Source organism: Achroia grisella, unplaced genomic scaffold, assembly GCF_030625045.1.
Source record: "Achroia grisella isolate CSIRO2021 unplaced genomic scaffold, CSIRO_AGI_Agris_v1 utg149, whole genome shotgun sequence".
Classification (NCBI taxonomy): domain Eukaryota; kingdom Metazoa; phylum Arthropoda; class Insecta; order Lepidoptera; family Pyralidae; genus Achroia; species Achroia grisella.
In genome coordinates, this window is record NW_026712644.1 from 4789368 (window position 1) to 4814735 (window position 25368).

A 25368-nucleotide genomic window follows, 5' to 3' on the forward strand; every position below is an offset into this window, starting at 1 on the left:
GTTGACATAAAATTTGTGTGACCACAGATCTCAACACAATAACTAGTTTTTTTAACCTGTGACAAACTAGTTATTATTGAGAACTAGATAAACTTAGTTATTTTCTCTGTGAGCTCGGTCTAAATTAATATCGTGATATTGAACGGCGAATGTTTAATTTCTAACGTTGGATGTGATCTCGAATTTATACCCTTCTCTTTTCCTCCACTGGAAATAAGCACATAAAAAATATTCCGTTGCATTCTTTCATTATCGATTTTTAAATGAATATATAATACACTTATAAAAAGCCTCGTTGTCTCGTTAAAAAAACCGTGTTAATTTATTTAATTATGGTTTCGATATTATTTGATATGGAATCGAGGATTTGGGACTATTTCGAAAAAACACAAATTCTAGTCAAAAAATAGCTATTTATTGAATTTGTAACAAGAGAATATAGTATTTGTCGACATCCGGTAAATTAGAGTGCATTTGAGAAAATAAACACAGCGGTGAAACTGATATGTCACTGAAAAATGACCAGACGCAGGCTAATAGACAAGGAAAATTTATAATTTGGGGTTATTTTCCACAAGTGGAAGTTAGTGATAGAGAAGCAGTCTGCAATCTACGCGATAAAGTATTGTCTTTTAGTACAACTAGGACGAATTTTAAAGCACATTTGCAACGTCGACATCCTGAAGTGTACACCCTTTTTGAGAATTGCCTACCTCCACATTTAGAATCTGTGGGCACGGTGGTTTCACTGGATGACACAGATGAAGGTATGATTTTTATTTTTAAATTAACTTAATTTATTGTCTATGACAGATTAGCCAGTTATATATCGTTATAACGTACAATAAAAAACGGTACTTATGTAACTGTTATTTTATTATACGTTATACGTCGTAATTTTGTATGTTTAAATAACTATCTTTAAGTATATTACAGTTATTTTAAACAATAAAGTCAAATATACAATAACATACAAATATAGTGTGCACCATTTTGTACGAAAAAATTAATCGTGGTAAAACGGCGGGTAGGTACTGTTTGCTAGTTACATACCGATTTCTTGATATATCAATTAAATTATTTGTAGAAATAACTTCCATTTTATTAATTAATGCAATAATTATGACACAATTTTGAAGTTATAATGCCGCTACAGTAGGAAATCGACTGTTAACTTTTGTTAGGGTTCACAGTTCACATCAATATTGTCGAAATATCTGATATTTTTAAAATATTAAAAGAAGGTAGTTTCGTTATTACTCGGTATCGTTAAACTAGTTGCGTGGGTTATACGCAACTAGTTTAACCACTCATATCTTCTCTGTATAAAAGGTGGGTTTTTGTAAGCCACGGTATTCGGTCTTTGAGCATAGAAAGTGCTGGTTCATAAATATTGCTGGTTTATAGGTATTTTAAATACAAATGCTAAAGTGAATTGTGTTAGAGACATAGTTAAATTAATGCTATATAGTTGTTATTTTATTACTAGTACATAGAGTTGATATTTCTTACACTTTGTAGTTCGCTATTTGACGTTTTGACTTTATCGGACCGTTATAGAGCGATTATGAATAACATTTTTCACTATCAGAGGTTTATCATAGGTTTATAGAACATATTGCTATTGAACAGTTATAAGAGCTTTATAGATTGTTGATGAATAGACATTTTTATAAAGCCTTTGTGGAGAATCTACAGATAGTGCGCAGTAACACCGGTGCCTAGCGACATATAGGGAGTAGGACAACAGACCTGTCAGAGCGGACCGAATCCCTTCTTTTTTGATTGTTAGGGAAATTACTATATGTGGAAGCGTCTGTCTCTTACCTGAATCTGCGTAATTCTTTGGCTTTTAACACAAGTCAGGGTCTCGAAGATTTTTTCTCTAGTTTTCCAGTTTCCCAGTAGGTTTCACTCAGTTTAAATTTGTTTTATTTTTGAAATAATGCGCGCACATCATATCATCTAATATAATAATCTGTGCTTACGATGGTACAGGGTAGATTTTGAACACGTATATAACTTATTTTCTGTATATATTATTGATATTATTCAACCTCTGTAAATAATTCAAGAATACAAATTTATACAAAACTACGACTGGACTTATTCTTTCACCGCCCTTTTCCTGCCGCTGCTTGTACGAGACGAACACTCAATGTACAAATCTTGCGGCCCTATCATAGCCGCTAAACCTTTATAGCACTGCTATAGTGGACTTATAAAGGCTTCGTAAGTTTTATGAATAAGATCAATAATATTTTAGACTGCTGCTCCATCCTAAAATCATGGCTGACATGTAGAGGAATATTATGGAGTTTTATTCATATTTATTTTTAATTATTATAATATATATAAATAACTCAAAGGTGACTGACATAGTGATCTATCAACGCACAGCCCAAACCACTGGATGAATCGGGCTGAAATTTGACATGCAGGTAGATATTATAACGTAGGCATCCGCTAAGAAAGGATTTTGATTAATTCTACCCCCAAGGGGATAAAATAGAGAATGAAAGTTTGTATGAAACTTTGTCAATTTTAAACCGATCGAGCTGAGACTTTGCATGCATAAATCTACTATGACGTAGACATCCCCTAAGAAAGGATTTTGATAAATTCCACCCCTAAAGAGATAAATTAATGCAAGCGAAGCCGCGGGCAAAAGCTAGTTTATAAAATCATTTTTATTAAAAACTGCTGGGGTTACGCTTCTAGACAAGGTGTCAAACCATTACTTGCGAGGTACATTCAAAGTAAGACCTGTCCTGGATAAATTGACTGAGTCCAGATTGCATTGGTACGGTCACATCAAGAGAAGACGAAGACCATATGACACAAAAGATACTAAAAGTCAATCCGAAACAAAAGAAGCGTGGAAGACATCGACTTACATGGATAGCCGCCATCAAAAAAGACCGAAGGCGTGAAAATTTAGACCCAATGACGATCCAGACGTGCTCTGGAGACGGATGATTAGGAGAGCCGACCCCAATTAAAATGGGTTAAGGCCGGGATAGAGAGAGATTTTTATTAAAAACATATTTCATTATTAATAAAAACATTTAATTATATCTAATTTAAAATCTAATTAAATTAAATCGCACCAATCCCGTTTAACTTCCCCCGTAATTCTCTAATAACATTCACCAATTTTGCATTCTTCCTCGCCAGCCGTCGTATCCTTTGGTTCAGCACTTTCATCTTCTTCCTGTTGACTTTTGACTTTTGTATCTGTTTCTTCAGTTTCATTCTCAATTCGTTGGTTTCTGAGCTATCAAATACGCATTCTACTTCTTTGTCTCTGTTGTCGCGGGTTACACTGTACGATGCCTCGTCTGGTGACAAGGTGACAATTATAGACTCTATGTGCTTGTTATAATCTATATTAATATTAGATTTTATGTCTTCAAGTTCATCTTCCTGTAAACAATATGTTTGGTCAAATCTTATCCTCAATCCTTAATTATCATCATCTTCATCATCTTTATCATCATCATTACATAGTATAAAACAAAGTCGCTGTCGCTATCTGTCCGTCTCTATGTATGCTTAAATCTTTAAAACTACACAACGGTTTTTGACGCGGTTTTATTAATAGATAGAGTGATTCAAGAGGAAAGTTTATATATATGCGAAGCCGGGGTGGGTAGTTAGTGATATTATAAATGTGTAAGTAGGGATGTTTGTTACTCTTTCACGCAAAAACTACTGAACCGATCATCATGAAATTTTGTACACGTGTTCTTGGTAGTATTAGAGTGAACATAGGATATATTTTATTTAAAAAAAACAAATATTTTTTATAAAAAAAAAACAAATAAATAAAATATCAACGTTTTGCTAATCTAGCAGCTAGTAAAGAAGTTATGTGAGCGAAACCGCGGGTAGCACCTAGTTAATTAATATAATAAATGCGAAAGATGGATAGATGTTTAGCCGCTTGTGAACGTCAAGTTTTTTGTATTAAAATTTGTCCCCTACCGTCCAGTTCAGTGTACAGATTCAATTGAGAAGAACTGGTAAGAGAACCAACTGAATTTCTATTTTTTCAAACGCCAGTTCATTTACATTGCGTACTTATAAAGGTGTTATTCATAACGAAACGTTACAAATAAAACGGTTATCGAATAGGTTACTGACGTTGCTACACATTTGCTAACGAAACGTTGTAACGTTTATCGAATAAAACGGTTATTGAATACGTTATTGACGTACACATTTATTTATTAACTTTTATTTTTAAAATATTCGCGCCATATTTTCAGTGTTGTCAGTATTTCGGTTCAAAGTTCCCACATTTGGTGTTTTTTTTGTTTTTTGACAAAAAAAATATATTTTTTATTGAATAGCTTACGGTTTCTGATGCTGTAAGCGCAGTCTCGTTTTCATGAGATATCACCAATTCTTTAGTATCCTCGTCGCTGTCGTGGTCGTCAGAGACCTAAAAGAAATTTACCATTTTTGTTACTAACCACATAGAGTATATTGTTATAGCAGGCGGGTGCACCATATAAAAAACAACATTCATTTAAAAGAGCAACTCACAAGTTTATTGCTCATTCTGCTTGTGATGAGTCTGCGTTTCGAATGAGTGGTAGAATAAAAAAATGTGACTATTCAAAAGTGCTTGTGCCGTCATACTCTTGAACGGGTGCTGCTTGTAAGGACTGGTCTGTTCAGGTTACGAACACTGAATAGATTATTGTTTTTGCAATAGCATATGCGGTCACTCTATTCTCTCAAATTTGAATTTTAATGACTGTGTATTATTGTAAACATGTACAACATTTATTTGAAAAGAAATGAGTGGTAGAATAAAAAATGTGACAATTCAAAAGTGCTTGTGCCGTCATACTCTTGAACGGGTGCTGCTTGTGGGGACTGGTCTGTTCAGGTTACGAACACTGATTAGATTTTTTGTTTTTGCAATAGCATATGCTGGTGGTCACTCTATTCTCTCAAATTTGAATTTTAATGACTGTGTATTATTGTAAACATGTACAACATTTATTTGAAAAGAATACGAGCTGAGTTTCTTGTCATTTCTTCTCATCTCGAAATCATTCCGAACTGACAGTAGATTTAACATATCATAGAGTCTGTAACAGACCTACATGAATAAAGATATTTTGAATTTTAATCTTATATTAAGTTTATTTGAATAAAGATTATTTCTTTTTCTAAATAAATATAGTATTAGATATCCTTACGTTATTTGAGTTAGGGACTAAGCGCACTGTGGACAGTTGGCACACTTTTGCGTCTTCCTTCCATATATCACTGTTGCGGTCGATTAAAATCTTAAAATATTATTAATAATATTAATACTAGATTTAAAGACAAACTTGCTGTCCCCAAGTATCGTTTAGAAAAAGTCAATAGGTCTTTTATGGGAATAGGTATAAAAATTTACAATAAGAATCCAAAGGATATATTGGAATTACCCTTAAATTAATTCAAAACATCTGTTAAATCATATTTACTGAGTAAAGCCTATTACTCACTAAACGATTACTTGAATGACGAGCGTGCATGGCAATAGTTGTTCATGCATGGGATTTTCATTTAATGTTAGACATAGACACCTATATAAATATACATTGTAAATAAAGTATAAGTCCTTTAATTGAGTTTCTTGCCAGTTCTTCTCAATTGGATATACAGAACTGGACGGGAGGGAAGAAATTATAGTATAAAAAATATGACGTTAATATGCAACTAAAATGTCCTACATGAATAAATTATTTTTTAATTTGAAAACAAAAAAATTAAGTGCTCATTCACGAGGTAAATTTCTATCTAAAAATGCAGATGAAATCCCGGATAACAACTAGTTAAATACGCCTCGGTCTAAAGATTCAGCACATGAAGGTCGCCGGTACGGTTTCTCGCACGGCACAAACATTTGTATTCATGAGTATGATTGTTTGTATCAGTCCGGCTGTTTTCTATGTATACTGTGTGTTTACAAAAATATGTATTTAAGTATTTGTATCAGTTGTCTAGTTAGTTAGTTATCCATAGCACAAGCTCTGCTTAGTTCATGAGTGTGATTGTTTGTATCTGTTTAGGTATTAGTTACTTTTAAACTTTCGTTTTTAATATACATTATACATTCTCTAGAGAGAGAGGTAAATACCTTTATTTGCCATAAAATTATTCGTATTAAGACCCGGTTAATAATTTAAATAATGTTTAGGTATTTTCTATATAGGTATTTACAAAAAAATCTATCACTTGTCTATGTTATCACTCATAAAACAAATTCTGTTATGTTGGTGTTGTAACTGGCTGACCATATTTGTATTTTATATTCTAAATTTGTATGTACTTTTATAGTTCCCTTTATTGTACACTTATTGTTTGATACATCACTTCTTTCACTCTGTTGTCAATAGTCTTTCTAAATATATTTTACCAAATCTTATTCCTACCTATACAAAAATAAAATAAAACTACAACATTATGAACTAGATGGCGCTGTGTGAATTGTTCACTGCTATTATTATTATAAACTACACACCTTTTTCGGTATTCCATACTTGACTATGCGACGCAATCCGGCTTTTGTTATATACAAATCTTTATCTGCGAAATGCAAAGAGCAGACTACGCTGCCTCTCGCTGGTAGCCATGCTGTATCTTTTCTGCTTATTCTAATTATTTGTATCCACTTGTATTTAATAAAGTTATCGTTTGGGAATCTAGAACAATGAAAATCATTATTGTCAACAGCTTGTACCTTCATCAGCGTAAACTTTCTTTCCTTATGTCACCTTTTTTCATAGCACATGTGACAAACGAGCTTGTTTCACTAGGTGGTAATTGATTACCGCCACCCATAAGCACCCGCAACTCAAAGGTAGGTAACAAACAAGCTTGTATCATCTGATGGTAAGTGATTACCGCCACCCATAAGCACCCGCAACTCAAAGGTAGGTAACAAACAAGCTTGTATCATCTGATGGTAAGTGATTACCGCCACCCATAAGCACCCGCAACTCAAAGGTAGGTAACAAACAAGCTTGTATCATCTGATGGTAAGTGATTACCGCCACCCATAAGCACCCGCAACTCAAAGGTAGGTAACAAACAAGCTTGTTTCATCTTATGGTAAGTGATTACCGCCACCCATAAGCACCCGCAACTCAAGGGTAGGTAACAAATAAGCTTGTTTCATCTGGTGGTAAGTGATTACCGCCGCCCATGAGCACCCGCAACACCAGGGGAATTACAAGTGCGTTGCCGGCATTTAAGAAGGAATAAGCTCTTTTCTTCGTATTTATATTGATTGGGAATGAATTAGGGTCTCCCACGTTCTAGTAGTATTATTTTTAAAGGATGATAATAGGATGGTGCATCTGGCTGGACTAATGATATACGCTGGCGGAAGACCAGTGGAGGATGATAGGATGAGCGTGCGATCAGGTCAATTAGAATATCGCTTGGTCAACCTAGCATGGTACATTGTTACCAATGGGGTTATTAGCCCACATAACTAATAATCCCCTTCCACATGACGACCTCGGTGGTCTAGCACACCACTTTACGACCGATGGTCGCGGGTTCGATTCCTCGCACGGCACAAACATTTGTATTCATGAGTATGATTGTTTGTATCGGTCAGGGTATTTTCTATGTATAATATGTATTTATTTACAAAAAAAATATCTATGTATATGTATCGGTTATCTAGTACCCATAACACAAGCTTTAGCTGGCTTAACTTGGATCTAGATTGCGTTGTGTAAATTGTCCTGAGATTATTATTACTATAGGCGGATGCAGGTTGGCGACTCTGATCAATTCCAGGGTTTCAGGATTCATCAACCCTGTCACGGCAGATTATCTTCTTTTTTGCGTGGTAATTAATTACAGTAGTTTAATTAGGAAGAAAACTTGCCTAGTTTAAATAGTAGTGCTTTAGTTTACACCTTGAACTTAATCCAAGAGATGGCGGTAGGCTCGCTGTCCTGTCACAATGTCCTGAGCAGTCGACAATTAACAATACCTCTGACTACCCCATCTTGTATAAAAGTCGTGAATATAGGTTTATTTGATTCTACTAAAATTATAGTTTGAAATCCTATTTTGTTTCCCCGAAATTTTATCGAAATAATAAATTTAATCTGGCAACCCTATTGTTAGCATATTGTCAATGGTAAATGTTAAACTCCCACTCTATGAAATACCTACCATAAGTCCGCATTTCGCCGACGAAACTCGGCATAGCTGTACCTGACAATGTGTTTACTTGCTTTTACATTGTTATCATGAAAAAAAAATACTCACTTGTGGTACGTTATACCGCCCGCTTTCTGTTGTTTCATTGAATTATTTCTACAGGTGCTTACAACACAAGATGGCATTAAAAAAATTGTTGGTATTTAGTCTAGAAATTCTAGAACACAGCCAGCACTCTCGGGTAGGCACCCCGCACTGACGCACAACTGGCATCCTATTTCAATACCAGCGTCGTTGGGCGGCTTCTCACTCTCTATTCCATAAAAACCTTTATTTTTTTATTGATTTCATTTCACGCTTATACTTTTAAAATATTAAAAAAAAGTTGCCTATTTCATTTTATTAATTAAAAAAAAACTTATCTATTACATTTTATTATCTGTTGAGTAATCTGTTTGCTAAATCTTAAAAGGAAATTTATCACTCTTACTGCAATCTACATATACAGCTTTATCTTGTGATTGAAATGGAGTTTATTACGTTTGTAAACGTTTCGTCATTTTAATAAGAAGCATGCGTTGATTTCCAATAACGCACACGTAATGAAAATCTGTATTGACTTTTAAACTACAAATTTGTAAAATCAACTCTAAGATTAATAAGTTTAAGGAATATTTTCCAAAATTGGTACTTTTTGACAAAGACAATTTATTATTAAAAGTTTAATGTATTGATTCACGTTTTTTTTTATTATGGTGCCATGAAACTCGTACACAGGTTTATTCCAAAATTCGTGTACTAAATTCAATGTAACTGTGTAAGTATGCGCTAAGACAGTAAAAAGAAAAAAAAAATACTATTTTGGTGGTAAAAATATTGGTATTGCAGGTTTGTCAATTTTCGTTTTGAAATCATGCATTGCACTTATCTATAGCGCATTTTTCGGCTGTATTTAAATTATCCTAATCTACTACTACAAAAATATTAATGTTTACTTATAAACGGATTTCTTCAAGTATAACTGTAACTGAAAACTAGATTTATTCCTATATTTGTACATATTTACTTACCTACTTGTGTACCTACTTCAATCATGGCACGATTGCGAGAGCCTCGCAAAACCTCATTTCAATATAAACTTTAACTCCCTCCATTAAGAATCAATATTTTCTGCCCATTAAACTTGTTTACTATCTCCTCTCGTTCTATACTGGTTCAAATTGTAAAAATTATTGTTTAAATTTGAACCTTATGGACAATGCTATAAAGCTGTTTTATATTTGGTGCTATGTATGTAGTTGTTAGAGCAGTACCGAGAATGGCGTTAAAGTAGAGAGCATGTTGTTGTCAACGGAACGGCAACGTCGCGCGCCCCACTGTTTATATTGATCAAGCTATATTTGGAATGGTCGTTACCTGGATGGCTGGATGGCGCTGGATTTTGTTTACATGTTGTCTATACCTATTTTATACGTTTATGTAATTTGAAAACATAAAATTGATAGTGTAATAACTAATAACACTATTTCTACGTGCGTACTGAGTAATCGAAGCAAGAAAAAAACGTAGATAGTTATTTTAGTTTTTCGAAAACAGTATTTCTCTCTCTGTCTAGCATTTTCACATTTTATTTGAATATTGGATACAATTTATTTTTTTATTAATAATTTTACGGCTTTGGATAGTCTCAAGCCCTTTTTAGCCCAACAGAGAAACAACATTTGACATTTATAATTATCTGACATTGGACATTGACTTTAATTTTTGTATTTATATTGCAAAGATAAAATAAGGAATAAAGAAGTGCCTGAAGGGTTAAAGAAAAGAGACAGATTATAGATATTATTGAGAATAGGCGGGGAAAATGTTGGGGCACTTGATACGACACTACGAACTAATTAATAACATTATAGAAGGAAAAATAGATGGAAAGAGAGGAAGGGGAAGACCAAGACACAGCTATATCAAGCAAGTTAAAGAAAAAGTTGGAGTCGTGTCGTATCAACAGCTAAAAGGACTGATAGAAGATCGAGAAAGATGGCGGGAGCTCCACCGACAAGAGAACAGCTCTTAAATTATGAGTGAATGTATTGTAAATTTTAATTTGAATACAAGGTATGGCACTAAATATTGCTAGCAATAAGATCTCAAGTCCCTATCTATACATATATGTAAATAAAATTGGAGTGTCTGTTTGAAATATTGAAATAACCGCTTTTTACTACATGCATATGAATAAATACACCAGAATAACATTTTTTGCAATTTTTGTCTGTCCGTCTGTCTATCTGTTTGTTCCGGCTAATCTCTGAAATGGCTGGACCTATTTTTACGGGACTTTTATTGGTCGGTAGGTATTGATGTAATAAGGAGTGACTTAGGCTACGTTTATTTTAGAAAAAATTCTCTAATTACGTTTTTTGTAGTTATAGAATAGAAAAGAATGGAAAATCATTTATTCAAATAAACTGACATTGAAGCACTTTTGTATTGTCATCACATTTTTTTTAATCTACCGCTCATTCGGAAAGCTGTCTCATCACAAGAAGAACGAGCAAGAAACTTGCGTGTTCCTCTTTTAAATAATTTTATTGTTACTTTACAATTTAAGTTTAAGTGTGTGAATACAAACTACCGATTAGCACTAATTCAATTAAATACTCAAATAGACAAAATATTGAATATATAACCAACTGGTTAAACAATTAATAAGAGGAAATCAGTCATAGTGATTAGAGCAGACCAGTCCCTACAAGCAGCATCCGTTCACGTGTATGACGGGTATATGTTATTAATATATCCTTTCATAAAATGTATAAAAGAACACGATTATGAATTACGAGCGTTGATTCTCAAGGTTAATCAAGGACCACTACTCACGCATTTATTTTAGGTGATTCCAGTTGGAAACAGCCTAAATACAGTACTTGGACGTATGTAAAAACTTGTTTTTCACGCCGTAATGTGTTTCTCGATGCGTCATTGTTTACATTATGGATTGATAAAATTCCCCGACGGTTTTTCGTGTCGTTTGTTTCATTAATGGAATGAAAATTGTTTCGGCTAGCCTCTATTTTGCAGTTATTAATCATTTTTATATATATAATAAGATCATCAGTCCACATTCAAATTAAAAAATCATTCATTCATGTAGGACATTTAATGAACGTCAAATTATTACATTACTAGATGAAAAACCGGCTTCGCTCGGGTGAAATGTGGGTAGATATTTGTGTAGTCATCGGTTCACATGGAATATTAAAAGTAAGCAAGACATAGATTTGTAAAGCTTCGTTCAATGTGTTTAATAAATATAGTAAATAAGAAGTGCAAAAGTTTTTATATAAATAATTTTTATTTTTTTGTTAAACTTTAAGTTGGGCTAAAAAGAACTTGTATCCAGAGCCGTAAAACAAATTAATAAAAAAAATTGTCAAATTTGTCTCGTAATCGGCCAATTTCAGGTTTAAAAAAAAAACACATACTCTTTTATCATAAAAAAGTGTCAAAAACAATATTTTCGCGAAACGTCAACGACCGAAGAAAATGCTAGTGAAATGAAAAGATGGCGACTGCGGTTTGTTTGTCAGTGTCATTAGAATTTATCGAAATACTCCATAATCCGAATTTTGCGGATATATGTTGTCGACTCGAAATCAATATTTTTTTATGTTTTGTTATTTATATTATATTATATTATCCAGTTCAGCATATTGATCCAATTGATAAGAACTGACAAGAAACTCAATTAAATTACTAACAATCTCCCTTCTCCTCAATATATTTGTATCATATCAGTCGTCAAGCAGCTTGCTTTGTAAGCTGTTTGGTTGTAGGGTGCAGATTAGGAAGTGAAATTACAGGATAAGAGGCGTGATATCTTAGTGCTCCGTATTTATATTACTATGAATGAAGAGGTCTTAAATTTTAGGAATGGCAACCCTATATAATTGTCATTGTGTGATACTAAATAATATAATCAAAGTACCAGGACAACATGAGCTTGTAGATAGTTTTCTATGGCATTTAAATGTCATTGTGTGAGACTAACTAATAAAGTCAAAGTACCAGGACAACATGAGCTTGTGGTAGTTTTCCATGGCAGTCTCACCTACTTGAGCTGCCAAGCAGCTTGCTATGTAAGCTGTTTCGGTTGTAGAGTGCAGATTAGGCAGTGAAGTTACAGGATAAGAGGCGTGACATCTTAGGCGTTTAGAATAGCAAAGCATTAGTGGTATCACGGGTGTCACATGATAACGTGATGTCCTTAGTACTGTTCATATAAACATAGGTGACTGCTAGCGACAAATATGATTTAAAATAACAATTTCACGTTAAACTTCTCATATAATCTTTAACCTTCGCACGTTGCTAATGGGCAGTGACTGTATTACGCATGGCTGGACTACCGTCATAATGTCACAGTTCACTTCACACATTTAAACATCGCTACTTCCAATGGCTGTTGGTTCGATTCCTCGCACGGTGCAAACATTTGTATTCATGAGTATGATTGTTCGTATCGGTCTGGGTTTTTTCTTGTGTATGTATTTACTAAAAAATATCTGTAATGTAGTGCCTACAACAGTCCATGGTACAATGTTCTCGTGCAGCCAAAAACCGTACCAGGTGGAGGCAAATTGTAAGGAGCTCTTTCGCCAAGGACCACAACGATACCATATCACAAAATATACCATCATGAAATCCACGACCACTCTGCCAAGAGTGAACGACTGAAGAAGAAGTGGCTACAACACTAGCTCTGCTTTCCTTGGAACTAGATGACGCTGTGTATCGTTCAGGGATATTATGATTATTGTCATTTGGTCTTTTTTTTGCAGATTTCATATGTATTTTTTTATTAGATTGTTTGGGCTATTGTCAGATGTGTAGCACCTGTAGCACTGCGACCTACATAGATCTATTGTGCTCGCCCTTTTAAGAATTGAAGGATATTCTTAGGAGCGATCGTTTTTATCTCCTCGGGAAAGAGTGTAAACTTTCCAAAGGAGATATTTCGTTTATGCATGAGTGGGCTACAACCACATGGGATGTGAAGCGGCGTTTCCTCTCCAGTTTGGCAGAATCTGCAGATACTTGTCGTGCATAGGCCTAGTTTAGCCTTTTCATATGTAACTATATTGAATAAAAGGGGAGACAATGGATCACCTTGGGCATTTTATTTTGAGATTACGTTTACTCAAAAACGACCAAATATATTTACAAAACTTAGCTCCAGTTCCCAGATTATCAAGAACAGATACTACCCATTACATTATTAATCAGCAGTCTTAAATGGCAGACCAACAGAGATAGTTCCTTATTATTCCGAAGTTATACATAAATTCAAAAGAATTGTATTTGAGAAATGGAAAACCCATTTTGATAGTATATCTCATTCTAAGGGCATTTGGTACAAGACAATACAGAAAGAACCTCCCCTGGGTGCCTTGGTGCAATTATGTGTAGGGTGCACGTTTGTAAAAATGCATAGACTCCGTTCTGGACATTATCCATCGGCAAAGTTTGCATACCTGATGAAAAAAAGCAATTCACAAAATTGTGAAGAATGTGCTACAATAGAGGATGTATATCATTTGCTGATGGAGTGTGTCAGGAACGAGAGTCTACGACATGGAATAACGTCGGACCATGAAATAAATATATTAGATGTTGGTGCCATACAAACTGTTTTAGCCGATCCTTCAGGCGGTGCGGTTCAGGCAATTTGTTCACTGGTGAGGTAATGAAGCGATTGATTTTAGGGTACAATGGGACTGACATGTACTTAGATGGTACAAAAGTCCCTAAATTTAAAAAGAAATAAAAAAAAACATTTGGTCTTTACCTTCCTTCACATTCTGGACCTGTAGCATACAACGTTTTTTTATACTACGACATCGGCAATCAAGCATACAGCTCAACTGATTGTAAACGGTTAACGGTTATCGTAGCTTACAGTCGCCTAAACGGCTTGAAATTTTAATATATCTTTCTTGAATTGATAAACCCTATGCTATATTGAGAAAAAAAGGTTTTTTTGTGTAAGAGAATGGTATCAACCGCCTGCGCTAACGGGTTACGCTGGCGGGCACCAGTGGGGGATGATAGGATGAGCATGAGGTTAGGTCGTGACAAATTCACCAAGAACTTATCACGATGGCTTCCAGGGGGAGCCGCGTAGACGTCGACTTAACATGGTATATTGCTAGCAATGGGAGTTAACAGTTCCCGTTTCTAACAATTCCCTTCCCCCCAAGAAGTATATTCCAGGTACATATGTTGCCCGTAATACTCAATCCAATAAATATAAACTTACGAGAAAACTGAAAAACGTGCACACAAAAACAAAATACAAAACTGTATAATTACAATTCCTTTTCCTGTCCCACTTATAAAGGGAAATAGAAATAGAAAATCATTTATTCAAATAAACTTACATTGAAGCACTTTTGAATAGTCATTACATTTTTTTAATCTACCGCTCATTCGGAAAGCTGTCTCATCACAAGAACGAGCAAGAAACTTGCGTGTTGCTCTTTTAAATAATTTTATTATTACTTTACATTTTTAAGTTAAGTGTGTACAAACTACGAATTAGCACTAATTCAATTAAATACTCTATAGTGTTCACTTATTTGTTATTTATGTCTTCTTGTATGTAAGTTGTTATCGACGTAATATCGGCTCGTTAGCCATAGCTCCACGTCTTTACTCCGCGGCGCTTGCGCAGGGAATCCCTTCCCTCTTGCGCACGGCGGTCCGTGTACGCTCGGCTCGAGACGATAGATAATAAACTGCTAGTGTTTCCACATACACTACATCTCTCTCCTTTTTAAGTTTATTTTCTTTTCAAGCATGAATCAATCCACTCTATTAGGTATTTGTTCCTTGGAGGCATGTGTGCTACGTTACAACGATGGTGGACTCATTTTGACACTATACTGCCACACATAAGCCGAATGCCTCTAGTGCGATTGGCCTTTCCAGCGTAACCAGCACCGTGATTTTTCCTCCTCTTTTGAATATAAATTACATTTATATATTAACTCCAATTTACTCTGTGTTTCACATACTTCACCTTTCTTCTTTTATATTTGTTTTCATATAATCGTTATTCCACTTTGTTATTGTGTAATATTATGTAAGATTAGTATAAAGCACTTCTGAAAAAATGTTGTATGTTTATGACCAGAATATCTTTATCATAGTAGTCACTACTTTATATTTTGTAGGTTTACGGTAAATACTTATATATTTTTTTTCCATTCTATCTGTCTCATGCAATGTGTTATTTACATGTAGTATTTTTCTTTATCATGTACATTTGAATACTGATTATCTAAACATAATCTGGAATTTCTTCAAAACTCCCCACTATTTATTATTATCATTCCATACAATATTGATGGGTCCTGTGGTGGTATACCAGAATATTATTATTATATCAAGAGTTGCATCAACAATTGCAAACGACTTTCCACTATATTCTGTCTACACATCTGATATCAGTCCATGTAGTATTAATTGGGTATAACTATAACCATTCTTCATCGTACAAAATTATCTCTCTTATCACCTGCATTAATTCAGTGCTAAAATATTAGGAAAGGTTGTCAGACCAGTCTTTGAGCGATCGACATATACCACATATATCACCACAGCGACTCTACGTACTCCAGCAATCGTCAATTATATTAGTTATAGAAATTATATTTTCGACCAAAATTACTTTGTGTACTATGACTTTTGATTTATTATATTTTACTGAATCCGCTCCATTTCACTCCGATAATTAATATGCATTAAAACTGGCAATTTTTTATTACTTATATTCACCCGCAATTTAATGCAACATTCTATCAATTTACCTTTAATGAATAGGACACCATTCATCAATACACAATACAATGCTTGATGACCCCGCCAAAGACAATTTAACACAAACTGGACGTTAATACGCAATTTAATGCTTAACGACCCAGCCAACGCAATTTAATGCAACCTGTCCGCCAATACGCAATTTAATGCTTGACGGCCCAGTCCAACGCAATTTAATGCAATCTGTCCATCAGTTCGCAATTTAATGCCTGATGGCCCAGCCAACGCAATTTAATGCAATCTGTCCATCAGTTCGCAATTTAATGCCTGATGGCCCAGCCAACGCAATTTAATGCAATCTGTCCATCAGTTCGCAATTTAATGCCTGATGGCCCAGCCAACGCAATTTAATGCAACCTGTCCGTCAATACGCAATTTAATGCTTGACGGCCCAGTCTACCTTACCTCTGTAGCTCCTTTTTTAGAATATCAATGCCATTGTCACCGTCATTATAATCCATTGAACTTTTTAATTCATCCTCTTTAAGTATTGGTTATTAGTATTATGCTCATTGTTTTTCTTCCTTTGCTAATTTCTTTAAGGTCATCTGAGCCAATAGTCACTTTATAAGCAAATCATGAACTCCTGCAAAACACCAAATTTTATAATTATAGCACAATTAAACGCCACTCTTATCCATTTAATTTTCACAATATATACATTTATGACTACTAATATTAAACATATTTCAGATTTATGTACTCCACAAGAATGTCCAGTAAATAATTCTAATCTAAAGTATGGGAATACTAATAGTATCCTCAGAACTATTTTTTTTTCCACTAATGTATCGTTAGTAATTGTTACTATCATGCATCATGGTTTACATTATTATCTAGTAATAATAATAATAATTGTGCAGCCATAATATAACGCACCTCATTCACAATAATATACCTCGTATATAACGACTTTCTTGATTTAACTAATTCTTTGTAATCCCTTGGATTTTCCATAAGAATCGATGTAAAATATACCTTTACATTGCGACATTATTATTTTTTTTTTTTTATTTTTAAATTTGGAAAAACACCTCTTTCTAAGGAATTTTCTTAACCCAAAACCTTTATCTAATGTTCCCACCAATGGTATGACTCTAACTCTACTTATCTCTTATCTCATAAAATGTGATTCATGTCAGGACATGTTTCGACGTACTTTTGTTCGTAGAACAATAATTGTTGTTCGATGGAAAGTAATGTAAAGTTTTGTAAACACTGCTGCTCGTCACTATTGTTAAAGATTCAAGTGAAATGAAATGGCTTAGACAGGTTTTTTTTTACCTTTTTATAACGAAGTTTAGACCAACGTACCTTCAACATAGTAAATCTCAGTTCAACGAATTACTTGATATACTATATATATATATATATATTCGATTTGTTTTATCGAGGTTGCACTGTAGTACGTATGTAAAAGTTAAAACACGCTAATTTGTCTAAGCTACCCTGCAATGCGGCCAAAGTATTTAGAGAGCGACCAACACCAGTACTATGACGATAAACAAATACATGTATATATTTTACAACTACTACAATGAAGCAGGTATCATTTCCTATTAGCTATCTCAAAACTCAAAACCACATTAATACACTTATTTCGCGTATCGCGACACTACACAATTCCAGCCGCAACTGGATTAACTGTCAATTAAAAATGACTCCCCATCGCTCCAACATCCCTGTCACATTCATATAAAACAGCTGTCAGCGCTGTCTGCATGTGATCACAAAACAAATTCTTACTCCATTCCACAGCTACTAAATGCGGTACATTAATGCAATTATGGCTATTATTCCTATTATTTATTCAAGCTTCTTTAAATAAAGAATATTCATATTCTATTCCATGTTCCCGAAACTTCAAAGAATATAAAAACATTTTTTTTTTCCACTCTAATAACCCCTTTACTCATCCGCATAATGCATTAGGCGAGTAGGTACAATAATTCAGAACTTAATAGTAGTTCTATTTCATGTAACCATTATTGTGCAATTTCTAATTTACTGGTATTTTTAAATTAGAGAGAATCTTAAATATGATTCCATAAAGACATACTCACCACCACTGTACTATACTATAGCTTATTATTAAAAGTTAATCACTGTCCTTTCTGTAAAATAATAGAATAATTAATTCTATATACATAATTAGGTATCCTTTTTCTCGCTCCAGTGTTACTGACTATAGAAACCACACACCGCATACAGAAACAGCACTCCTGTACCTTACATCCGGCCATAACTAGCGACACACTTCCTCGCAATATAATAGTCGGCATCTCAACCTCTTGACTACGTTGTTTTTTGTTTTTCTTCAACAAATTCATTAGACACTAAATTCACCAAACCAAAAGATTGCCTTCTAGGTCGCAAGTTGTAGATGCGCGCTTCATTTTAACACAAAGCACAAATTGTTAAAAATATGCCATACAAGTAGATAGGCACCTTGCACTACACAACCTGTATAGTAGACCCCAACATAATATATCAAACTAATAATTAATTTACATTTAAAACCTTCCTATGTAAAACAATTGCAATTCCCACCGGCATCCATTGGAATGCTCACTAATAATTATTATTTATAAATTACATAATCCAAAAGCCAAATCCAATCCAAATAAAAACATTTTAACCACACTACTTCGCGGCTCTGCTCGAATACCAGAATAAAATAGTCTGCAGGTATTCCGAACAACTCATCCGCATCGAAATGTATGGGACACTGTTACCCAGATACTTCAACACTTGCAATCAATTAAGGCAAATATAAATATTGTCCACCAAGCACTGCTCAAACCGTGTGTCACCCCACCTTAGATTTTACTATTGTTGTACAAAACAATATACATATACAAATATAATACCCAACATCAGTACTATAATGCAGGTACAATTGTCAGCTCACCATCATTTGTAATAATATCGTATCACCCGACAACATCGTAATATTATGCCGTACAAAATGTAATATTTGGTTATCATGTGATCATTACAGTTAGAAAGAGGAACTTTAGACCACTTTCATTTGCAGCAATACCCTAAAAGAAAATAGTGACATTTGAACACTAGTCACCACATCTGTATAAATACAATAAGGCGGCCCTATTGCCAAAAGTAATTAAAGTGCATCGACACCTAGAAAAGATAAAGCAAAACAAACGTGTCGTCCGCACAGTGCTCTATTTTATTTCATATCCACAGGTCTATTGCATCACGTAATATGATGTCCCACTAAACATCTCACCGTCACCGTCCCCTCATGAAACGAACATGCAGCGGCAACTACAATCATTACCGATTTTTATTTCAACACGGAAATACGGAAGGAGGAATGGGATTGTTAAAATAATCCCACTGCTAACAATGTATCACGCCAGAGGGACCTCCACGCGGTTCCCCTCAGAAACAATCGCGACAAATTAACACGAACCCACCACGACGGGCCAACCGATCCTATCCCCCCCGCTCATTCTACCATACTCCATCAGTGCCACGCCAGCGCAGGCAGTACACCATTATCATACATTAAAAATAATAAATCACGGATATACGTAAACATATCACTACAATGATTATTAATACGACTATTCCTACCAGCTAGAGACACTATAGGTATAGCAAGTACAATTTATAATTAGGTACCTACTTACTTGGCGCAAATCGATCGTAAACCGATGTTACCCAGCTATTGTTTTTTCTGTATAGGTCTATATAATTCGCTCCCCGTGCGGCCCCACCATAATCCTTCTAAATTTGTAATTACTCCGTACCCGTAGGTATATGTATATCTTATTAAATGATTTTGTACTTATCTTTGTTTATATCCATTTTGCCTCGTCGCCACATATAGTGTTCACTTATTTGTTATTTATGTCTTCTTGTATGTAAGTTGTTATCGACGTAATATCGGCTCGTTAGCCATAGCTCCACGTCTTTACTCCGCGGCGCTTGCGCAGGGAATCCCTTCCCTCTTGCGCACGGCGGTCCGTGTACGCTCGGCTCGAGACGATAGATAATAAACTGCTAGTGTTTCCACATACACTACATACTCAAATAGAAAAAATATTGAATATATAACCAACTGGTTAAACAATTGATAAGAGGAAATCAGTCATAGTGATTAGAGCAGACCAGTCCCTGCAAGCAGCACCCGTTCACGAGTTAACAAAAAAATATCCGCATTACGCACACAACAGCGCGCGAAATACAGATGGCGTATTTTGTTTCGCGGCGTAAAAACAAAGTGAAATACTGGTAAATACTTACCAACGCTCGTTTGATAATACAGCTGTTACAACATCGCTTTGTTTTTGCAAACATATTGCGCATTACGTTGATTTCATACCTATTAAGTGGATATATACGTCATAAATGACGTTATTTGTAATAATAATAATCATTTCTTCAGCATCATAGTACAGAGTAAAAATATAGAAAACTTAAAAACTAATATTTCGCTATGAGCTGAAAGGGCCTCCACTCAACTGGTGCCGCAGCGTGTCACTACCGCGCTTATTTTCAATGGAGCCACTTGAAAAAAAGAAATAGCTTTCTTGATGACTTTTAAATATGTTCAAATTCAAATTCAAATTCAAAAATCATTTATTCATGTAGGACATTTTAGCCGCTTATGAACGTCAAATTTTTACATTATAATTTTATTTTTTTCCCTACCGTCCAGTTCGGTATATAGATCCAATTGAGAAGAACTGGCAAGAAACTCAATTGAATTACTTTTTTTTTTAAAGCCAGTTTATTTACAATGTATATTTATATAGGTGTCTATGTCTAACATTAAATGAAAATTCAGTGCATGAACAACTATTGCCATGCACAATATAAAATGAAAAGTGAGTTAAATGGATGAATTATAAGTATGTGTAATCAATGGAAACAAAATATATAAGGCTAAGCTTATTTCATTTAATTAATTTACAAATCAACAAACAAAAAAAGTAGGTCATTTGATATTTTTATGGAAACTGACGGATAGTTTTTTTTATTATAGTTTTTGTTTTTTTTTTATTTGTGCAAATAAAGGCACGGGTTTTATACAGCTATGTTATTACGTAACAATATTATGATTACAAAGTAATAATATTGTTGCTGTACCTAATAATATATTTTGTTTGTGTAATGCTTAATATGTACATTGGAATACAACGCAGGGGGTATCTTTCGGGTTAATTTCCTTTGTTATTGTTATTTCTGCCACCAGAGAGTCAGTCAGAAATAAACATAATAAAACAGATTCGAGCTCAAGGCCTTTCTATTTAAATCGGTTTAATGAACTACTACACCACGGGGCTCTCATGGTATAATTTAATAGATTAAATACACTCGCATAGATATTAATTCTGAAATTATCTGTGTGATAAAACGCTCCCAACTCCAGCCTACATCCATAGCGACAACGCAAAGAGAAAGGCGACGTTCTGTATTGCCAACAATGTTTACCCATGTCCACTAGGCAGAACACTAAAAACCACAAAATTATAACTTTCGTATAAAGATCGTGATTATTATTTTTATAAACAAGTTGTTTATTATGTCTTATTATTATTAACAAGTTGTTGAAATATTGAATTTATGTTTAACTTCATTAACTAGAAATAGATATACAATAGTCATTTTAATTGTTGTTCGTTTTTTATAATGAGTGTGCTTTCCGAATGATTGGTAGACTAAAAAATATATGTCTATTAAAATGTGCTTATATTAAGTTTATTTTGAATAAAGATTTAAAAAAGTCGATTATTTATAATATTTTCTATCAGAAAACTTTATTTATTTAAAGAGTATTTTACTATAAAATGTTTACAATAACTAATAAGATATCATTTTTAAAAATATACTGAAGTTTAGTCTCATAAATAGTGAGATTTGTTTTGCATTTTCAAACGCTAATTGTACATTTTTAATATTTCGCAGAGAATAAAAAAAAGTATAAGTATACTTTTGCCAGTCCAATATTTGTCACAAAAAAAATTATACACAAATTTCGCTCAACAAAGGGAGTTAAATTCTCCATGTTTAGTGGTGAAAATACTAAGCTGGCAACATGCGACGTTGCCGCTCCGCACACGATGTGACGCAAGCGGGTTGAGTTGACGGCTGGTCATATAGGACGGGTCGGCAGATTATGCATATGATTTGCTTTAAAAACAAAACAATGTTTTCGTAGATATATTTAAAATTATATTCTTTTGTATTAAAAATAATGATACAGTACAGCTGATATGCCGGCGGAGCACCAGTAAGAGATGATAGCATGACCATGAGGTCAGGTTAGTTAGCACACCGTGGCGAATTTACTAGGTATTTATTCACTGTCATAATTTCCTATTTATAATTAAACACATTTTGTATTCGATTAAAAAAAAAGTTGATTACTAATCAACTTTTTTTTTAATCGAGGTAACAAAAGCGAACGTTGCATACTTTTTTAACTAGATGGCGCTACGTGTTCTTTATTCAGTCTATCCGTTTGTTTATTTATGTTAGGATGTCACATGTTAAGAGGGGGGGAGAGGGAGTCGAAAAATCGGAGAGGTTGAAGAGTAATCGTCTGTCGTGGTATGGGCATGTAATGTGTAGGAATGAAGATAATATTTTAAGAATGGTGTTACATATGAATGTGGATGGTTATAAGGGCAGAGGAAGACTGGAAGAGATAATATAAGCTAAAGCTTGTGATATGGGTACTAGATAATTGATACAAGTACATAGATATATTTTTTAAAATATATATTTTAATTTCCTCTCTTATTGATGCCCTACGAACCTAATAGTGAAATATCTATTATTATTGTTATATATATATATATATATATATATATATATTGGGTTTACTGTACTGTTCAATAAGTATAGATATGTTCAGATACCTAAAGCTGTTGGCAGCATCTGGCCTTTACAGCTTCACCGAACGATAGGGGCGAGTGCAGATGGTACTCCAAACTTGACATGGTACATTGCTAGTAATGGAGTTATTAGTCCACATTACTAGGTATGTGTTAGAGTTCACATCAATATTGTAGAAAATTAATTTTAAAAAGATATTAAAAGAAGGTAGTTTGTGTTTAGTATCACGGGTGTCCATGATAACGTGATGTCCGTAGCACATTTATGTATATAGGCAACGGTTACCACTTACAATCAGGTAAAAAAATTCAATAAAAAGTTATATTGTTTCTGGACTATCATACAAACGCCATGATGTTCTTTAAACATAAAAAAAAATGTATACAATTAAGTTTGAAGGATGTACTACATCAACTCAAAACCGAAAACTGTACCTTGAAATGGAAGAACAATTTTGGATTTAGATTCAAATAATTCAAGACTTCGTGGAGTATGCATAATTACAATGCATTTGAATAAATAAAAATATAATATTTTACTGTCCACAATTCTCCCGGAATTAATATTGTAATGACCAACTTTTGATGAGTAAGCAAAAGTTTAATATATTTTACTGTAACCGGCACAGTGTGCAAAAGAGACAAAGTACTATTTATTTAGTCTCTTTCTACAGTAGAATACTTAATTTATCTCCATAATAAAAATATACCTTATTTCTTGGAGATAAGCTTGAAATTACTTTATATTTACATTATATGAGATTCGTAAATTCTTGGATGTTATAGGTGAATTGAGAGTAGGTTCGACTAATCTATGCTCTGACAAACGTCAACGCTTGCCTAACGCCGCCATTACATCACAGCAGTAAATTTCGCGTTTCCAATGCTTATCGTTTGTTCGTTGCGTTGGATTTTTTTTTCGTTATTATAAGTTGTGTTGTAAATAAGTTTATTCGTTACTAAAGTGTAATTTAATGAACATTAAAATTATAATAAAGTGTATTGGATAATGTCTCGTCAAAATAATGGTATTCTTTGGAAATACTATGTCAAAAATCCTGATAACAAAACGGCAATGTGTCAGATTTGTGAGAAATGGCTATCGTACAAAACTACTATAACGAATTTAAAGCAACATTTGAGACTACGACACATCGAGTCGTACGACGAGATGAATAATAGCATGGTGGCATACTATAAAAGCGTCAGAGGCAGTGAAGAAGGTAGGTATCTGCTTATTTTCATATAGTGTTATTTATATACAGTGCGTTATATGAATTTTAGTACAATATTCAAGAATTTTAAATTCAAGTAAATACTTGAATTTAAAATTCTGTATAGTCTGTAAATTATAATTAAATTATTTCTGTAAATTCTGTGAAAAACATTAATTGATAAAAAAAGCGTTATAGAATGAAAGTTTTGTTTCGTTATCGTTACGTATTGAGGCATTTATGAAGCGCTGTAAACATCCAAGCAAAAATATGATACTGGCCGCTTACTGGCAAATATCTGTTGCACGTCTTAAAATTGGCGCGCCTTTTTTTATTTACTTTTTTTCTCTTGTGGCTACGGCGTTTAATCTAGTTTGTTCATAACGGTCTGAACAAACTTTTTTTTAATTTGGTACCGTACAGGGAAAGTTCTGGAAACCATAAAGTTTTATATATATATAAAGCTTAAAGCAAGCTGTATGGCGGCTGAAATAGCTGGTACTAAGGTATACACGCGGACGAGTTTGTACAGTAATTTAAGTAAGTTAAGTGCCATAGAAAACTACTTACAAGCTTATATTGTCCTGGTACTTTGACTATATTATTTATTACTAGCTGTACTCGCGACTTCGTCCGCGTGGAAATAAACTTTATTTCTCTAAAATATAAATGGCTTAAGTTACTCCTTATTACATCAGCTACCTGTCAATAAAAGTCCCGTCAAAATCGGTCCATTCTATTCAGAGATTAGCCGGAACAAATAGACAGTCAAAAATTGTAAAAAATGTTATTTTGGTGTATGTACCGTATTTATATTCATATGCATGTAGTAAAACACGGTTATTTCAATATTACAAACAGACACTCCAATTTTATTTATATGTATAGATGAGATACACACTTTGTACAAAGTGTTCCCTTACCTACCTCACTTTTGTATAATCCACGTAACACATAATCATACAATTTGGAGTGCTGCCACACGTGTTATTAAAATCGTATCGTTGAATGACTCGGTCAATTTGATGGGAAATGAATTTGCTATACTTACAATCCTACATATATAACACTGGGCTATATATCATTGAAATCCTTACTAATTCCTTATATATACATTTATACATATAAATAAAATAGGACTGTCTGTTTGTAATACTGAAATAACCGTTTTTACTACATGCATATGAGTATAAATACGGTACGTACACCGAAAT

The 25368-nt window shown here is 33.9% G+C and overlaps 1 protein-coding gene across 1 annotated transcript; it reads right to left on the bottom strand.

The window, feature by feature from the left end:
• Positions 1 to 3097: 3097 nt before the first annotated feature.
• Positions 3098 to 8459, bottom strand: LOC131840689 (THAP domain-containing protein 6-like). Its single transcript, XM_059188875.1, has 5 exons — positions 8299 to 8459; positions 6530 to 6710; positions 5217 to 5306; positions 4361 to 4447; positions 3098 to 3426 (listed from the first exon to the last, which is right to left on the bottom strand). The coding sequence occupies exons 1-5, from the start codon at positions 8373 to 8375 to the stop codon at positions 3100 to 3102; spliced, it is 762 nt and encodes a 253-aa protein (XP_059044858.1). The 5' UTR covers positions 8376 to 8459; the 3' UTR covers positions 3098 to 3099.
• Positions 8460 to 25368: the final 16909 nt, after the last annotated feature.